At 46.4% G+C, this 19,160-nt stretch overlaps 1 protein-coding gene across 2 annotated transcripts; it reads right to left on the bottom strand.

The window, feature by feature from the left end:
• Window positions 1-283: 283 nt before the first annotated feature.
• Window positions 284-12,209, bottom strand: SPC25 (SPC25 component of NDC80 kinetochore complex). 2 transcript variants are annotated; one of them, XM_040332651.1, is made up of 7 exons: window positions 12,121-12,209; window positions 9,162-9,310; window positions 7,958-8,023; window positions 5,401-5,547; window positions 3,321-3,425; window positions 2,132-2,230; window positions 284-516 (listed from the first exon to the last, which is right to left on the bottom strand). In XM_040332651.1, the coding sequence occupies exons 2-7, from the start codon at window positions 9,301-9,303 to the stop codon at window positions 386-388; spliced, it is 690 nt and encodes a 229-aa protein (XP_040188585.1). In that variant the 5' UTR covers window positions 9,304-9,310; window positions 12,121-12,209; the 3' UTR covers window positions 284-385. The 2 variants fall into 2 exon arrangements, with proteins under 2 accessions (XP_040188585.1, XP_040188586.1); XM_040332652.1 differs by lacking the exon at window positions 12,121-12,209 and adding an exon at window positions 12,067-12,099.
• Between the last annotated feature and the right edge of the window lie 6,951 nt (window positions 12,210-19,160).

Below are 19,160 nucleotides of genomic sequence, written 5' to 3'. Positions count from 1 at the left end.
AATACCACCAAAATAAAGCTCTATTTGTGGGGAAAAAAGGACGCCAATTTTGTTTGGGAGCCACGTCGCACGACCGCGCAATTGTCTGTTAAAGCGACGCAGTGCCGAATTGTAAAAACCCCTTGGGTCATGTAGCAGCATATTGGTCCGGTCCTTAAGTGGTTAAAGTCAGTGCCCTATCCTAAATAAAAATGGCCTGGTCATTGGGGGGGATTATAGGGGGTTAAATCTTCTGGAGGGCAAGTGGCAAAAAAATAAAAAATAAAATAAAAAAAGCGCAAAAGGTGATAAAAAAACAACTGTATTACAACTTTAAAAACATAACACAGACGGGGTAAAGAAACACAGAAATGTATACAGTACACACACACACACAACACACAGGTTATTTTGCTTGAGCACACAGTGCGGCGAAGGATTTGCGCAGGTTGGCGAGCAATGCCGAGAAGTTCTTGGTCTCCCGGAGTTTCTTCTCGTACTCTGCAATACACTCCAATGGCGGATCACAGCCTTCAACTGCCGAGAGAGGAGAGAGCCATGTCAAGTCCGCAGCACACCGTACTTCAAAGTGTAAAGAACAAGGATGGCCACCCACTGAGCGCGGCGCCGGCGCCGCCCCCCACCCCCCCCCCGGCTTTGTCTCAGTGGATAAGGAGGAACATAGAAAGGGTTGCTCTGAGCAAGGCATCTACTTTCACCTGTGATGGACAGTGAGAATAAATACTTGGTACCCCAACTGAGGGGCAGGAGTTGGGTAATGCCAGTTTCAACCAGAGGCTCCCCAGCGGAGTGTTCCCCCTTCTGATAAACCTCCTATAAATAAGTGCCGATTCAGCCCCATCTGTGGGATTCAACGTGCATTGAAGGGATTTTGAACATTAATGTGTAGTTCCGGCTGAAATAGGACTTTTAAGATTAAAATGCCCTTAGAATACTCATGCCTCGTGTAATGTAACAAAGGTATGCTGTAAACTATGCCCAGTTTTCCATTTGTGCAGCATGGTATTCTTACTTTGGAGATGGCTTCACTGTGCATGAACTTCACAGTGTGGGCATCTGAAGCTGCAGTGTCCTTCCTGGTGGCTACCCAGCATGCACCTGCTGATCTCGCACATGTGCGGTGCAATCTAGGTCAGCTTGACATGGCTCCAGTAACATTGAACATTGGCTTCTATGGGAAATCTTGGTCAGCTTGACATGGCACTGCTCTAATGCCATGTAAAGCTGATCATGATTTCCTATTGACACCAATGTAACGGAAGCAGTTCCATGTCAAGCTGACCAAGATTTCCCATAGAAGCCAATGTTAAATGTTACTGGAGCCATGTCAAGCTGACCAAGATTTTTCCATTGACGTCAATGTTACTGGAGCCATGTCAAGCCGACCACGATTTCCTATCGACACCAATGTTAAGGGAGCAGTGCCATGTCAAGCTGACCAAGATTTCCCATTGACGCCAATGTTACTGGAGCCATGCCATGTCAAGCTGACCATGATTTCCTATTGACACCAATGTTACAGGAGAAGTGCCATGTCCCATAGAAGCCAATGTTAAATGTTACTGAAGCCATCCCATGTCAAGCTGACTAAGATTTCCCATTGATGCCAATGTTACTTGAGGCATTTCAAACTGACTAAAGGCTCCTATCGACGCCAGTGTTACGGAAGCAGTGCCATGTCAAGCTGACCAAGATTTCCCATTGATGCCAATATTAAATGTGACGGGAGCAGTGCCATGTCAAGCTGACCAAGATTGGTTAATTCCTTCTCCACTGGGGGGGGAGGTTGTTAAACTGATTTTTTTTTTTTTAACAATATAAAAAACAAAGGATCAATTACACCGAGTTGCAGTATAGGGTTGGAGATTCAGCACACCAAGGTCATGGACTGCTGATGGTTACATTATTGTCTGGATCTCCGTGGAATTCATTGCTGACGACTATACTTGATGTAATACCTACCCGGTGGCTTATATGTTTAAATTTTTTTTTTTTTTTAGCATATCAAAAAAGGGGGGGGGGATAATCGCTGAAGAGAATATTTGTGTCTTGTGATGTGTTATAAAGAATAGGTGTGAACAGGGCCCATGACTCCGGGTGCACATGTGCCGGCATCCTAGGGATGACTTACGCTTATAGTCTCCTTCCTCAGTGAAGGAAATGATGCAGGAGAATGGCTCCTCCAGGTCCTTCGGGTTAATGCAGCGGAAGACAAATTGCAGCTTGTTACCTGGAAGAAGTATGGCACGGTAAGTACAAATACAGCGAAACCTCGGATTACGAGCATAATCCAGGAGAACGCTCGTAATCCAAAGCACTCGTATATCAAAGCGAGTTTCCCCATAGAAGTCAATGGAAACAAAAATAATTCATTCCGCATTGACTGCAATGGCATGCAATACCACATGTGGCCAAAGGTAGGGGGGGGGTGCCGGACAGCCTTGGAAACGGCCGGAAAGGCCCAAGGACACCTCGGCAAACTTCATCAAAAAAGTTTGGACACCCCTGTCCTAGGTCAAAGCCTCATAGGGCTAGATTCAGGTAGGGGCGCGCATTGTTACGGCGGCGCAGCGTATCGTATTTAATCTACGCTGCCGTAAGTCAGAGAGGCAAGCACTGTATTCACAAAGCACTTGCCTCCTAAGTTACGGCGGCGTAGCGTAAATGGGGCCGACGTAAGCGCGCGTAATTCAAATGAGGGGGCGTGTTTTATGTTAATTCTTGGTGACCCGACGTGATTGACGTTTTTCCCCCGAACGGCGCATTCGCCGTCCGTAGAATTTCCCAGTGTGCATTACTCCAAAGTACGCCGCAAGGACGTCATTGGTTTCGACGTGAACGTAAATTACGTCCAGCCCTATTCGTGAACGACTTACGCAAACGACGTAAAAAATTCAAAATTTGACGCGGGAACGATGTTCATAATAGCAGGAGCGACCTTACGCCGAAAAAGCCCAACGTAAACAATGTAAAAAAATAGCGCCGGGCATACGTACATTTTTTTTTAATCTGCGTATCTAGGTCATTTGCATATTCTACGCCGAAAACGACAGAAGCGCCACCTAGCGGCCAGCGTGAGAATGCACCCTAAGATACGACGGCGTAAGAGACTTACGCCTGTCGGATCTTAGGCCAATGTCGGCGTATCTTGCTTTCTGAATACAGAAAGAAGATACGCCGGCGCAGCTTTGAATTTACGTGGCGTATCTACAGATACGCCGGCGTAAATCAATGCTGAATCTAGCCCATAGTAGGCATATTTTTGAAAGGAGATCAGGAATGGCAGCCCAGACACCGCTCTCCTCCGCGACTCTACGTACCACGAATTTTCCGGATCTCCAGTCCCAGGCGATCTTTAAATAACGCTGCAGATTTCCCAAGTTCCTTCAGTTTTTCTTTGTTCATTTTTTTACTGACCAGCGCCGCTAAAAAAAAACAGAAATGGAAATCCCCGTTACGATTCTGAATGATCCTCCTTAACCCTTCATCGGCTTATGCTGCTTTAACCACTTAAGACCCGGACCTTTAGGCAGCTAAAGGACCCGGCCAGTTTTTGCGATTCAGCACTGCGTCGCTTTAACTGACAGTTGCGCGGTCGTGCGACGTGGCTCCCAAATAAAATTGGCGTCCTTTTTTCCCCACAAATAGAGCTTTCTTTTGGTGGTATTTGATCACCTCTGCGGTTTTTATTTTTTGCGCTATAAACAAAAATAGAGCGACAATTTTGAAAAAAAAAAATTGAATATTTTTTACTTTTTTCTACAATAAATATCCCCCAAAAATATATAAAACATTTTTTTTCCCCCTCAGTTTAGGCCGATACGTATTCTTCTACATATTTTTGGTAAAAAAAAAAAAAAATGGTGGCGATCAGCGATTTTTTTCGTGACTGCGGCATTATGGCGGACACTTCGGACAATTTTGACACATTTTTGGTACAAACTGTCATTTTCACAGCAAAAAATGCATTTAAAATGCACCGATTACTGTGAAAATGACAATTGCAGTTTGGGAGTTAACCACTATGGGGCGCTGAAGGGGTTATGTATTACCCAATATGTGTTTCTAACTGTGTGGCTGTAGGTCTGACATCGATTGTGATTCCCTATATCAGGGAACACACGATCGATGACGCCGCCACAGTGAAGAACAGGGAAGCTGTGTTTACACACACCTCTCCCCGTTCTTCAGCTCCGGGGACCGATCGCGGGACTCCAGCGGCGATCGGGTCCGCGGGTCCCAGAGCTTTCGGACCGTGCTGCGGGCGCACGCCACAGACCCACGACTGGGCACTAGCACAGGACGTACCTGTACATGCTTGTGCCCAGCCGTGCCATTCTGCCAACGTAAATGTGCAGGAGGCGGTCCTTAAGCGGTTAAACACCCCCCCCCCCAAAAAAAAATGCAAGACCAAGTCATAATGAGCTACTATGACTAGAATACTAGCTCATTATGAGTTACTTACCCGAGATCGAAGCCCCTGCAGCCGTCCTCGTCTCCCCCTCTGGAAGGTTACTTCCGGGTATCGCCGCTCCGGCCAATCACGGCACCGAAGACGTCACTCCGTGCGGGAGTCGGCATTAGCCATTCAGAAAACTGGCATTCTCAGTGCGCCTGCACCGTTGTCTATGGCGTGCATGCCATAGACTGGCTAGAGTGGATGGATTGAAAGCAGCACAGCCATTGGCTCGCGCTGCTGTCAATCACATCCAATGACGCAGCGCGCCGGGGGTGATCAAGGGGACTGACTGGGGGAGGTGACCGATCAGTGTCCCTATGTACAAGGGACACAGCATCGGTCTCCTCTCTACCTGACAGGACGTGGAGCTCTGTGTTTGGAAACAGAGATCCACATACCTGGCTCTGTAACTGCCGATCGCGGATACCCGGTGGACATCGCGGCCACTAGGCACGCGCATTGGCACCCGCGAGGCCCGAGGGCGTCACATGACATCCACCCAGAATGGCAGAGCCACCTTGTGGACGTCATATGTATATACGCGGGTATTGAAGTGGTTAAAAAGTAATGGTGGATGTCTGGTATTGGGACTCAACCCTGAGCGCACACACACCGAGCCGCGGTGACTTGTCATTAAGGTTCCCCTATCCAGATGGTTCCTGTAAGGACAGCGCAGGCGCAATCCTTGCCGACGGGAATCTCCGAACCTCGGCCGGCATCCAGGCTCATTCCTTAACATCCCCTTGGGATTGAAGGATGTTAAAAAAAAAGAGCCAGGAGGCCGAGCGAGGACGTGAGGCCGACTGGCCACTTTCTTCAAATTCCACGTCGCCCTGGATGCCGGCCGAGGTTCGGAGATTTCCGCCGGCGCCTGCGCAGTCCTTACAGGAACCATCTCGATAGCCGGAACCAGATCGTCAGGTCACCGGCATAGAACTTACACTCCTTCCTCTTGTTTATCTCTTCCCGTAACTTCTGGATGCGCTCGGCCAGCTCCTCACACTGCTGCCGGGTGTCTTGCAGCTTGGCGGTCTCCTGCAGGAGGTCCTCCTGCTTCTCCTCGATGCGTTTGTTCTGCCACTTCACATCTATGTACAGGAAGAAGAGGAACACAAATACATTCCAGCATCAATTTTCCATTATTCAAAGTGATCAGAAAGATTTTTTTTATTTTTTTATTATTTTAATAAAAAAAAGGATTCTATACTTACCTGCTCTGTGCAATGGTGGTGCGCGATCGTGACCCGGTCCGAAGCTCCGTGACCCACGGACCCGACCGCCCCCGGAGTCCCGCGATCGGTCACAGGAGCTGAAGAACGGGGAGAGGTGAGTGTAAACACAGCTTCCCCGTTCTTCACTGTGGCGCCGTCATCAATCGTGTGTTCCCTGATATAGGGAAAGACGATCAATGACGTCACGTCCAGCCGCCCTACAGTTAGAAACACAGATGAGGTCACACTTAACCCCCTACAGCGCCCCTTAGTGGTTAACTCCTAAACTGCAATTGTCATTTCCACAGTAATCAGTGCATTTTTATAGCACTTTTTGCTGTGAAAATGACAATGGTCCCAAAAATATGTCAAAATTCCAATGTGTCCGCCATAATGTCGCAGTCACGGAAAAATAAAAAAAATTAACCATTGATCGCCGCCATTAGTAGTAAAAAAAAAAAATTAATAAAAATTCCATAAAACTATCCCCCATGATCACCAGTCATCTCTATGACCGTCGGAGGCCCGGCCGCGACGTTATGACATCGCGCCCGGTACCGGAAGTAAACAAAGCCGCAATCACGGCTGTCGGCATGTGATCAGTGATATTTTTTCACAGATCTCATGCTTGTAAGCCTGGAGGAGAGATGAGGGGGAGGTCTTATTGACCCTGCATCTCTCCATAAAGAGGACCTGTCACACTGATTCCTATTACAAGGGATGTTTACATTCCTTGTAATAGGAAAAATAGTGATCAAAAAAAAAAAAAGTGTAAAAAAAAATAATAATAATAATAATAAAGTAAAATAAAAATAAAATGTAAAAATAAAATGCTTTTCAAAAAGCCCCTGTCATCTCGCGCGCAGAAGCGAACACGCATGCAAGTCCCGCCCACACATGTAAACGCCGTTCAAACCCCACATGTGAGGTGTTGTCGCGTGCGTTAGAGCGTGTGCAACAATTCTAGCACTAGACCTCCTCTAACTCGAAAATAGTAACCTGTAAAAAATGTTAAAGCGTCACCTATGGAGATGTTTAAGTACTGAAGTTTGGCGCCATTCCATGAGTGTGCACAATTTTAAAGCGTGGCATGTAAGGTATCTATTTACTCGGCGTAACTTCATCTTTCACATTATACAAAAAAAATTGGGCTAACTTTACTGTTTTGTTATTTTTTAATTCATGAAACCGTTTGAAAAATTATTGTGCAAATACCGTGCGAGAAAAAAAAAGTTGCAATGACCGCCATTTTATTCCCTAGAGTGTCTGCTAAAATTTATATATATATATATATATATATATATATATATATATATATATATATATATATATATATATATATATATATATATATATATATATATATATATATATATATAATTAATATGTTTGGGGGTTCTGAGTAATTTTTTAGGAATTTTTTTTTTGATTTTTACATAAAGGAGAGAAGTGCCAAAATAGGCGCGGTGGGCAAGTGGTTAAGCACAAATTTCTGATAATTTTATGGAGAGGACTAAGAAGATATAACCATGCCAATGGTGCAGCAGAAAACATATAGGACAGTGAGGAAGATTTGTGGTCCAGGATGATAGGACAGTCAAAATTAAAAGCAGTGCCACCCCCACCCACATTTGCGGAATGCCAGCCGCCCGCATACAGGAAGCAGTGCAGCCGCTTTATGGGGGCGCTAGACTAATTTGCCTCTCAGCCCAGTCCGCCCCAAAAGACTCGTGCAACACTAATAGTGTAGCGCGAGCCAGGGGGGAAATCTTTCCATGCTGCCCCCCCCTGAAAAGTGCTGCCCTAGGGCTGGGCCTTGTTGGATACAGCATTGTGGTCCAGTTCAGTCTTTTTCCCCCCTCTTCTGTATACCGGACCCAGGATCCTCCTTTGGATGTCCACAAAACTGCCATCATTGGCTGTCATGAAGGTCCTCAAGATCCAGAAGAGGAGTCTGCAGCAGTGACGTCAGTGCAAGGGGACTGTCCAGTGCGGGCACAACCGCAGGGGCCGGATCAGAGGTGCCTCGCACCCAGAAAGGGGTCGGGTGAGATGCCCGAGCAATGTTCATAGATGAGTATAGCTCGCTTCGCAAGGTTAAGGAAAAGAATAAAAAAAATAATAAAAATAAAAAACATGCGGGAAGGGTTAGAGGAGGTTGGGAGGAAGGTTTATACCTGCCCAGAAATAAGCGGGCAAAATTAAGTTTTTAAAACCCAAAATAACCAAAATTGTGTCATTTCAACTGCTAGAAGTCCGACAAAGTCCACTGCCCCTCCCCCCTCACCTTTTCTGAATTCCAGAGACTTCGCAATCATCATCTCTCCTTCTCTGTATTTTCTCGCCCAAACCTCTGCAAAGAAAAAAAAAAGACACAAAAAAATATATAACAATTGAAGAGTACCTTCCCCCAACGCTTCATATTTCTAATGTGTCCGTGGTACCATGTGCTTGTGATAACCCCTTCCCACCCAGCCCCTCCCTAACCACTTGCTTACTGGGCACATATACCCCCTTCCTGCCCAGGCGAAATTTCAGCTTTCAGCACTGCGTCGCTTTAAATTAAAATTGCGCGGTCGTGCGACGTGGCTCCCAAACAAAATTGGCGTCCTTTTTTCCCCCACAAATAGAGCTTTCTTTTGGTGGTATTTGATCACCTCTGCTGTTTTTATTTTTTGCGCTATAAACAAAAAAAAAAAAAAAAAAGGAGTGACAATTTTGAAAAAAAAACACAATATTTTTGACTTTTTGCTATAATAAATATCCCATTTTTTTTAAAAAAAAAATATATTTTTTTCTCAGTTTTGGCCGATATGTATTCTACATATTTTTGGTGAAAAAAAAAAAAAAAAAAAAAATATCGCAATAACCGTATAGTAATTGGTTTGCACAAAAGTTATAGAATTCTGACATTTTTTTTTATTATTTTTTTCTTTACTAGCAATACGCCGATCTGCAAATTTTGTCAGGACTGCAACATTATGGCGGACACATCGGACACTTTTGACAAATTTTTGGGACCATTCACATTAATACAGCGAACAGCGCTATAAAAAAAGGCACCGATTACTGTATAAATGTGACTGGCAGGGAAGGGGTTAACACTAGGGGGTGAGGAAGGGGTTAAATGTGTATCCTGGGTGTGTTCTAACTGTGTGGGGGGAGGGGGGTGACCGATCTGTGTCCCTATGTACAAGGGACACAGCATCAGTCTCCTCTCCCTGACAGGACGTGGAGCTCTGTGTTTACACCCCATCATTACACACAGAGCTCCACGTCCCTGCTCTAAAACTGCCGATCGTGGGTACCTGGCGGACACTGCGGCCGCCAGGAACGCGCATCGGCATCGCGCCGCCGCACGCCCCCCAGTGGCCGGAGGACCCGAGGCCGTAAAAAGACGGCCTCCCTGATTTATATACCATAAGGGAGGAGAGCGGACCACCTTTGGAGAGGGGGTGGGGGACAGATGGGGGAGGGTAGAGTCGGGTCACCTGCGAGATCCTTCAGAGACTCCTTGTACGCATCCCTCTCCTCCTGGATGGAATGCTCCTTGCTGCTCTGACTGATGAAGTGGCTCTGGAATTCCTGCATACAGGACAGCAGCGCCTGCTCGTCGTCCATCTTGGCAGCCATGATGAACCTGGAGAGGAGAGACAACGAGGCGTGTGTGAGAGGGAAGGCCGGCCGACCCCACCGAGGGGAGAAGTACAGAGCAAACAGCACCAGGACAGAGATCATCGCGCCCCCCCCATACTGAGATAAATAATACACCAGACTGGACGGGTCATCTACCACACTGTATATCCTGGACAGTAAGCCGGCACTCCGCCATGGAACGGTACAGAACACTTTACTGCAGACCAGGGAAAACATTCCCCGTTATAAACCCCCCCCTCCCACCACCATTACAAGTCTATACTATTACCCCTCCATTCCCCAATACCACCTATATGTCTGATTACCCCGCCATTCCCTATTACACCCCCCCCCCCCCCCCACACACACACACTCTGTAATATTACCCCTCAATTCCTTACTATTAATAGCCCCCCTCCCCTAGTCTGTCTTATTACCCCTCCATTCTCTATTAATCCCCCTCCCCCCACCGTGTCCCATTATCCCCTCTATTACCCAATAATGCCTCTCTACCCCCTGCTTCGCCCCACTGTGTCCTATTATCCCCTCTATTCCCCCCCCCCCCCCCAACCATCATGACTAGTCCGTGCTATCACCCCTTCAATAATACCCCACCTCCCTTAGTCTGTCCTATTACCCCTCTATTACACTTCTACCCCCTCCTCCTCCAGTCTGTCCTTTTACCCCCCCCCCCCCCCATCACTAGTCTATACTATTACCTTTCTATTCTCTAATACCATCCATCTGTCTGGTTACCCTGTCACTTCCTATGAATACCCCCCCCCCCCTCTACTCTGTCCTATTAGCCCTTCATTCCTCACCAATACCCACCCCCCTCCCCTAGACTGCCCTATTACCCCTCAAATTCCCTAATAAAAATCCTCTCTACTCCCTGGCATGTCCTATAACCCCTCCATTCTCTATAAATACACTTCTACCCCCTCCTCCTCCAATGTGTCCTATTACCCCTTATATATACCCCCCCCCCCTAACCACCATTGCTAGTCTATAACCCCTTCAATACCACCCCTCCCCTAGACTGCCCTATTACCCCTCAAATTCACTAATAATAATCCTCTCTACTCCCTGGCATGTCCTATTACCCCTTCATTCTCTATAAATACACTTCTACCCCCTCCTCCTCCAGTGTGTCCTATTACCCCTTAATTCCCCATTATATATACCCCCCCCCAACCACCATTGCTAATCTATAACCCCTCCCCTAGACTGCCCTATTACCCCTCAAATTCCCTAATAAAAAAAAAAAACCTGACCTGTTACCCCACCGTTTGATACAAATATCCCCCCCCCCCCTCTGTCCTATTAGCCCCTCCTCCTACCTTAAGGTGTCCTATCATATTCCCCCCCCCTCTGTCCTATTACCCCCTCCTGCATTAATGTGTCCTATCATATCCCCCCCCCCCCCCCCAAATCACTTGTCTATATTATTACCACTCCATTCCCTGACAATAACCATCCCTCCTCCTCCTGTCTGTCCTATTGCCCCTTCATTTCTTAATAACGCCCCTCTACCCCCCCCCCCCCCACTGTGTCTTATTATCCCCTCTATTCCCCATTATATACCCCCCCCCCCCAAGTCTATATGATTACCCCTCCATTCCCTGATACCTATATCTCTGATTACCCCTCCATTCTCTATGAATGCCCCTCTAATCCCTATTATACCCCCCCCCCCTCACAAGTCTATATGATTACCCCTCCATTCCCTGATACCTATATCTCTGATTACCCCACCATTCTCTATGAATGTCCCTCTAATCCCTATTATACCCCCCCCCCCCCCAAGTCTATATGATTACCCCTCCATTCCCTAATACCGATATCTCTGATTACCCCACCATTCTCTATGAATGTCCCTCTAATCCCTATTATACCCCCCCCCCCCAAGTCTATATGATTACCCCTCCATTCCCCGATACCTATATCTCTGATTACCCCTCCATTCTCTATGAATGTCCCTCTAATCCCTATTATACCCCCCCCCCCCCCCAAGTCTATATGATTACCCCTCCATTCCCCGATACCTATATCTCTGATTACCCCTCCATTCTCTATGAATGTCCCTCTAATCCCTATTATACCCCCCCCCCCTCACAAGTCTATATGATTACCCCTCCATTCCCCGATACCTATATCTCTGATTACCCCTCCATTCTCTATGAATGCCCCTCTAATCCCTATTATACCCCCCCCCCCTCACAAGTCTATACGATTCCCCCCTCCTCTAACTAATTGGACGCTCCATCCACCCCGGGTGTAAAAAAACAACTTCTGTCTATTTACAATCGCCCGCCTCCGACCGGCTAGGGAAAAATGCAATAGGATTGGGGGGGGGGGGTGCAGTCAGGTGTATAGTCTAAATACCCCCCCCCCCCCCATAGAGCACAGCGGGGGCTGTGTGTGTCCACTGTGCAGACACAGAGCGGTCATCTGCCAGATCTGCTCCAATCAGCGGACAGATCTCTCTCTTCCCCTCCCCCCCCCTTATTAATACCCCTCTATTGGCTGTCAGGCGTCAGTCACGGGGGGGGGGGGGGGGGCAAACATCCCGGAGCCCCCCATTCCTGCCTATGGGATCAGCGACTGCAGGACCCCCATCCCCCCCCCCCTAGTGTGTGACATCCATATGGGGGGGTCCCTGAACACACAGTGTGACCCCCTCCCCCCCAGACAGAGCTGTTACCACTAGCAACGAGCACCCCCACCACTAACCACCCCTCCCCCACTCTGACCGATTACCCGCCTTCTCCTCCTCCCGGTACCGGATCTCCCCCCTCTCTCCTTCACACTCACCTATTCAAACTCTGCCGCTCGCGGGAGAGTCGTGGTGACCCAGCAACGCAGTCCGTAGCGTCAACCGCCGAGTAGATAACCGATGCCGACGGGCGCCGCCATCTTTGTTAAGGGCAAAAGCCAGTTTTTGTTTTCTTTATTTTTGAATAGCTGAGTCAACGGGAGGGGGAGGGGGGTGTAAGAGTCCATTAAAGCTATTATTATTATTATTATTTTCTTTGCTTAATGAAGTTCTGAGAGCAACATTAACATTCTCTTGCTGTTGCTTTTATTTTTATTATGTTTCTCTTTTGAACTTCTTCTGCTTCATACTTTCCCCTCCCCCACAACTGCGCTGACCCTGTGCCTATGGAGCACCACCGCGACATACATGGCTCCCAACTGTCCCTGATTTGCAGCAAAGTCCCTCTGTCCCCCTTTCCTCCTCGTTGGTCTGATCTATATACAAGTAAAACCTGGGATTGCGAGCAAAAACCATTCCAGAAACATGCTTGTAATCCAAAGCACTTGTATATCAAAGCGAATTTCCCCATAAGAAACAATGGAATCTCAAATGATTCGTTCCACAACTATTTATTCATAAGTCCATGAACCCCCAGAGCCTGAATTATGCACTCCCGATCCTCTGAACTCTCTAGGATATGTACTTGTGACCCCTGCACTCTCTGCGTTACACATTCCTGACCCCTACACTCCATGCATTACACATTCCTGACCCCTACACTCTCTGCATAACACATTCCTGACCCCTACACTCTCTTCATTACACATTCCTGACCCCTACACTCTCTGCATTACACATTCCTGACCCCTACACTCTCTGCATTACACATTCCTGACCCCTGCACTCTCTGCATTACACACTCCTGACCCCAGTACTCTCTGTATTACACATTCCTGACCCCTGCACTCTCTGCATTACGCATTCCTGACCCCTACACTCCCTGCATTACACTCTCCTGACCCCTACACTCCCTGCATTACACGCTCCTGACCCGTACACTCTCTGCATTACACGCTCCTGACCCCTGCACTCTCTGCATTACACATTCCTGACCCCTACACTCTGTATTACACGCTCCTGACTCCTGCACTCTCTGCATTACACATTCCTGACCCCTACACTCTCTGCATTACACATTCCTGACCCCTGCACTCTCTGCATTACACATTCCTGACCCCTACACTCCCTGCATTACACGCTCCTGACCCCTGCACTCTCTGCATTACACATTCCTGACCCCTGCACTCTCTGCATTACGCATTCCTGACCCCTACACTCTGTATTACACGCTCCTGACCCCTACACTCCCTGCATTACATGCTCCTGACCCCTACACTCTCTGCATTACACATTCCTGACCCCTGCACTCTCTGCTGACCCCTACACTCTGTCCGGTGCAATATGCTCCTCTGTCCCATGCACTCTTTGCATTATGCACTAATGAGGCTTGCTCTCTCTGTGATATTCTCTCCTGAGCGCTGAACTCTCTGCAATATGAACCCCAAACATCTGAACTCTCTGTGTTACGCACTCCTGAGCCCTGCACTCTCTGCAATTTGCTCTCCTGAACCACATGCTTTCTGTTTTATGAACCCCTAAGCCTTGCACTCTCCACAATATGCACTCCTGACTCCTGCATTACACACTCCTGACCACTGCACCATCTACAATATGAACCTCTGTACTGTGTAATATGCTCTCTCCTGACTCCTGAAATCTCTGGAATATGAACCTCTTACCCCTGCACTCTCTGCAGTATACACTCGTGACCCCTGAACTCTCTGCAATATGAACTCAAGACCTCTCCACCCTAAACACTCGTGACCCCTGAGCTCTCTGTGATATGCATCTCTGACCCCTGTACTCTCTGTGATATGAAATCCTGAGCCCTGCGCAATGTGCGCTCCTGACCCCTGCGCTCTCTGTAATTTGCATCTCTGACCCCTGTACTCTCTGTAATATGCATCTCTGACCACTGTACTCTCTGTAATATGCATCTCTGACCCCTGTATTCTCTGTAATTTGCATCTCTGACTCCTGTACTCTCTGTAATATGCATCTCTGACCCCTGTACTCTCTGTAATATGCATCTCTGACCCCTGTACTCTCTGTAATTTGCATCTCTGACTCCTGTACTCTCTGTAATATGCATCTCTGACCCCTGTACTCTCTGTAATATGCATCTCTGACCCCTGTACTCTCTGTAATTTGCATCTCTGACCCCTGTACTCTCTGTAATTTGCATCTCTGACTCCTGTACTCTCTGTGATATGAAATCCTGAGCCCTGTGCAATGCGCGCTTCTGACCCCTGCGCTCTCTGACCCCTGAGCTCTCTGTAATATGCATTTCTGACCCCTGTACTCTCTGTAATATGCATCTCTGACCCCTGTACTCTCTGTAATATGCATCTCTGACCCCTGTACTCTCTGTAATATGCATCTCTGACTCCTGTACTCTCTGTAATTTGCATCTCTGAACCCTGTACTCTGTAATTTGCATCTCTGACCCCTGTACTCTCTGTAATTTGCATCTCTGACCCCTGTACTCTGTAATTTGCATCTCTGACCCCTGTACTCTCTGTAATATGCATCTCTGACCCCTGTACTCTCTGTAATTTGCATCTCTGACCCCTGTACTCTCTGTAATTTGCATCTCTGACCCCTGTACTCTGTAATTTGCATCTCTGACCCCTGTACTCTCTGTAATATGCATCTCTGACCCCTGTACTCTCTGTAATTTGCATCTCTGACCCCTGTACTCTGTAATTTGCATCTCTGACCCCTGTACTCTCTGTAATATGCATCTCTGACCCCTGTACTCTCTGTAATATGCATCTCTGACCCCTGTACTCTCTGTAATATGCATCTCTGACCCCTGTACTCTCTGTAATATGCATCTTTGACTCCTGTACTCTCTGTAATATGCATCTCTGACTCCTGTACTCTGTGATATGAAATCCTGAGCCCTGTGCAATGCGCGCTTCTGACCCCTGCGCTCTCTGACCCCTGTGCTCTCTGTGATATGAAATCCTGAGCCCTGTGCTCTTTGCAATGTGCGCTCCTGATCCCTGCACTCTGTAATATGCGCTCCTGACCCTTGCACTCACTGTGATATAATAAAAAGTAAAATGCAGCGCTGTTTTATTACATCATTTAAGGTTTAGTACGCCATCTTTATTTGCAAGTGTCAAGGGGGTAAAGTTCCAGGAAGCACGTAGGCGCTTGTGTTGATGGGAAGTAATCTAGCCAGGGCTGCCAGGTACATAAGAATTTATTATGTGTCAGTTTCTCATTCGCCGGGGTACCATGCAACAGACTTTTACTTCGTCGAAGTTGAGAATCGGCATCTTCCACACTTTTACAATCGTCCGTTTCGTGGCTGAGAACATATGGGTCACAAGAGTGCGCTCTCACTTGGTCATGCCATCTATCAGTTTGTGCGGGAGCGCCTCCTAAGGGGTAGGGATGAGCTTCGTATTCGAGTCAAACTCATGTTCGACTCGAACATCGTATGTTCAATCGTTGGTCGAAAGAAGGACAAAACGCGCCAAATTCAAGTTACGTTTCACAGACCGTAATTCACTGCGGCATCGCTAGTTGATGATCGGCCAAGCATGGACTATGACCCGCATGCTTGGCCAATCACAGCGCGCAAAAAACAGAGAGCCATAATTGGCCAAAACTTTGGCCAATTATGGCTTAGGGGATTTAGTACACGCCCCACACTATAAAAGGCCGCCTGCAGGTCAGCCTTGTGTAGTGTGTTGCGGTGGTTAAGAGAGGAGAGAGAGTGTCATATTTTGCAGATAGAGCAGGCAGGCTAGTCAGATAATGTTACAGTGTGTAGAGCAGGGATATGCAATTGGCGGACCTCCAGCTGTTGCAGAACTACAATTCCCATGAGGCATAGCAAGACTCTGACAGCCACAAGCATGACATCCAGAGGCATGTTGGGACTTGTAGTTTTGAAACAGCTGGAGGTCCGCTAATTGCATATCCCTGCTGTAGAGGATATATATCCACTTGCCCACCAGGTAAATTCTGGCACTTCTCTCCTTCATGTGAAAATCACAATTTTTTTGCTAGAAAATTTATCAGAACCCCCAAACATTATATATTTTTTTTTAGCAGACATCCTAGGGAATAAAATGGCAGTCATTGCAATACTTTTTGTCACACCGTATTTGCGCAGCGGTCTTACAAGCGCACTTTTTTTGGATAAAAATCACTTTTTTGAATTAAAAAATAAGACAACAATACATTTTGCCCAATTTTTTTATATATTGTGAAAGATAATGTTACGCCGAGTAAAATGATACCCAACATGTCACGCTTAAAAATTGCGCCCGCTCGTGGCATGGCGTCAAACTTTTACCCTTAAAAATCTCGATAGGCGACGTTTAAAAAATTCTACAGGTTGCATTTTTTTGAGTTGCAGAGTAGGTCTAGGGCTAGAATTATTGCTCTCGCTCTAACGATCGCGGCGATACCTCACTTGTGTGGTTTGAATACCGTTTTCATATGCGGGCGCTACTCGCGTATGCGTTTACTTCTGCGCGCGAGCTCGTCGGGACGGGGCGCTTTAAAAAATTTTTTTTTGGTTTTCTTATTTATTTTTATTTAGTTTTATAATTTTTTACACTGAAAAAAATAAAATAAAAAAAATTGATCACTTTTATTCCTATTACAAGGAATGTAAACATCCCTTGTAATAGAAAAAAGCATGACAGGTCCTCTTAAATATGAGATCTGGGGTCAAAAAGACCTCAGATCTCATAATTAGACTTAAATGCAAAAAAATTAATAAAAAAAAAAAGTCATTTTTTCAAATGACAAAAAAAAAAATGTTTCTTTAAGAGGCTGGGCGGGACTGACGTTTTGACGTCACTTCCGCCCAGCAGAGCTATGAGGACGGGTGAAGGAGATTTCTCCTTCAGTCCCGTCCCCGCTCAGCTGCCGGACACATCGGATCCCCTCCGCCGCTACCGACGGCTCCGGTAAGCGGCGGAGAGCGGCGGGAGGGCCCCTCTCCCGCCACCGATAACGGCGATCTCGCGGCGAATCCGCCGCGGAGACCGCCGTTATCGTGTACACCACCGCCCCCTGCAAAGATGAATATCTCGGTTGTGGCAGCAGCTGCTGCCGTTATCGAGATATTCAACTTTAAAAAGGAGGACGTCTTTTTGACATGGGGCGGTGGTCAAGAGGATATACATCCCAGGTGTTGTACATATATTTATACACTGTATAGTTTAGCTAGATCAGTTCTTCCTAATTTACTGGCAGGCAGGTGATTGTGCTAGCTGCAGTATTCTCACGTGGTTTATTGCCTGTGTCCTCTGTAGTTTGCCCCTAAAGCTACTTGGTGTGTACTGGCCGTGTGCTCTGTAGTTTGCACCTAAAGATTCAGGAGCAGTGATTTTAATGATGCTTAAATAAAAAAAAAAAAAAAAAAAAAAAAAAATTCCTTTAAATATTGTACCTGCTGGGTGTCTAAAGTATGCCTGTTAAAACGTTTTTGAGAACCCGGGTCTTGCCCGAGGGAACATGTATCAATGGAAAAAAAAAGTTTTAAAGTCCTGAAAAAAAAACAGGAAAAGTCTGATGGGAGCTTTTGGTTGGAAATTCCAACCATGTGTAGGCTCCATCGAATTTTCCAGTCGGAATTTCCGCCAACAAAAGATTAAGAGCAGGTTCTCAAATTTTCAGATGGGGAAAAAAAAAATGCCAATCGGAAATTCCGATCGTCTGCAGCAATTCCGACGCATGCTCGGAAGCATTGAACTTAAAATTTTCTTGGCTCGTCGTAGTGTTGCACGTCACCGCGTTCTTGGCGGTTCGAAAGTTCAGAAAACTTGTGTGACCGTGTGTATGCAAGAAAAAAAAAACTTGAGCGAAATTCCGCCGAAAAAAAAAACATCCAGGGTCCCCCCCCCCCCCAACGGAAAATCCGATAAGTGTGCACACGGCGTTAGAATATTTCTTTAAAGGGATTTTCCCTCGTCAACATTGGGATTCAAGATAAGTTGGATAATTGGTAGAGGAGTGGAGTAAACAAAGCAGAAGGACATGAACAAATCCAGAATATTTCTGCACTTCTTGGTATCTTTATTGAAGAATTAAAGTGACATCACTGGTATGCGAGTAAACAATAAAAAGTTGATGCGTTTTGTGCTAAATTCAGCACAAAACAATTATATTATATATATTTTTTTTGTTTTCAAAAGTTTATATACTGTGCTGTTACATATGCACCTATATTTAGGAATTTGCTGTTTCCATCCTTTATATTTTTTTTTTTGATATTTTGTAGCATTACCTGTTCAAGCTCCTGAAGAAGCTCATTTTGGAGCGAAACATGTAGAGCAATACAATACTGCAACAGGTCTTCTCTTATCTGTGAAGTTCAACAACTCAATATTTAAATCGGATGTTTTTTATACAATTTATTGATATCAAATACAATTATTTTTCTATACTATATTTGTGTTATTTCACTCTATTAGCACCGTTTAAAAAGTCCCCGGGGTTTTTGGTACCCTCCCCCCCTTTTACATTATCAGCACAAAACACATCAACTTTTATTGTTCCTTTAATACCTATGATGTCATTTCAGTGCTTCAATAAAGATACAGAGAGCATGTTACCGAATCTCATCGGTGAGCTGTGCAGCACCCCTTGGTTCCAGTTCACAACACGTGACAACAAAACCTGGAAACCGATTGGTTTCTTTGCAGAGCTGCACCAGATTTTTCCCCTCTCCAGTTTAGTCAATCAACCCCCCCCTTCAACTGCCTACAACTACATCCCCTCATGCTGTGAAAGGCAGTAGGATGGCTCTGATCCAGTGTTTCTCAACTCCAGTCCTCAAGGCGCCCCAACAGGTCATGTTTTCAGGCTTTCCATTATTTTTCACAGGTGATTTGATCAGTTTCACTGCCTTAGTAATTACCACAGCCGTTTCATCTGAGGGAAATCCTGAAAACATGACCTGTTGGTGCGCCTTGAGTTGAGAAACACTGGTCTGACCAACCGT

The sequence above is a fragment of the Rana temporaria genome, chromosome 13 (genome assembly GCF_905171775.1).
Source record: "Rana temporaria chromosome 13, aRanTem1.1, whole genome shotgun sequence".
NCBI classification, from domain to species: domain Eukaryota; kingdom Metazoa; phylum Chordata; class Amphibia; order Anura; family Ranidae; genus Rana; species Rana temporaria.
The sequence above is the reverse complement of the archived record's forward strand: the minus strand, read 5'-3'. Positions and strand labels throughout refer to the sequence as shown.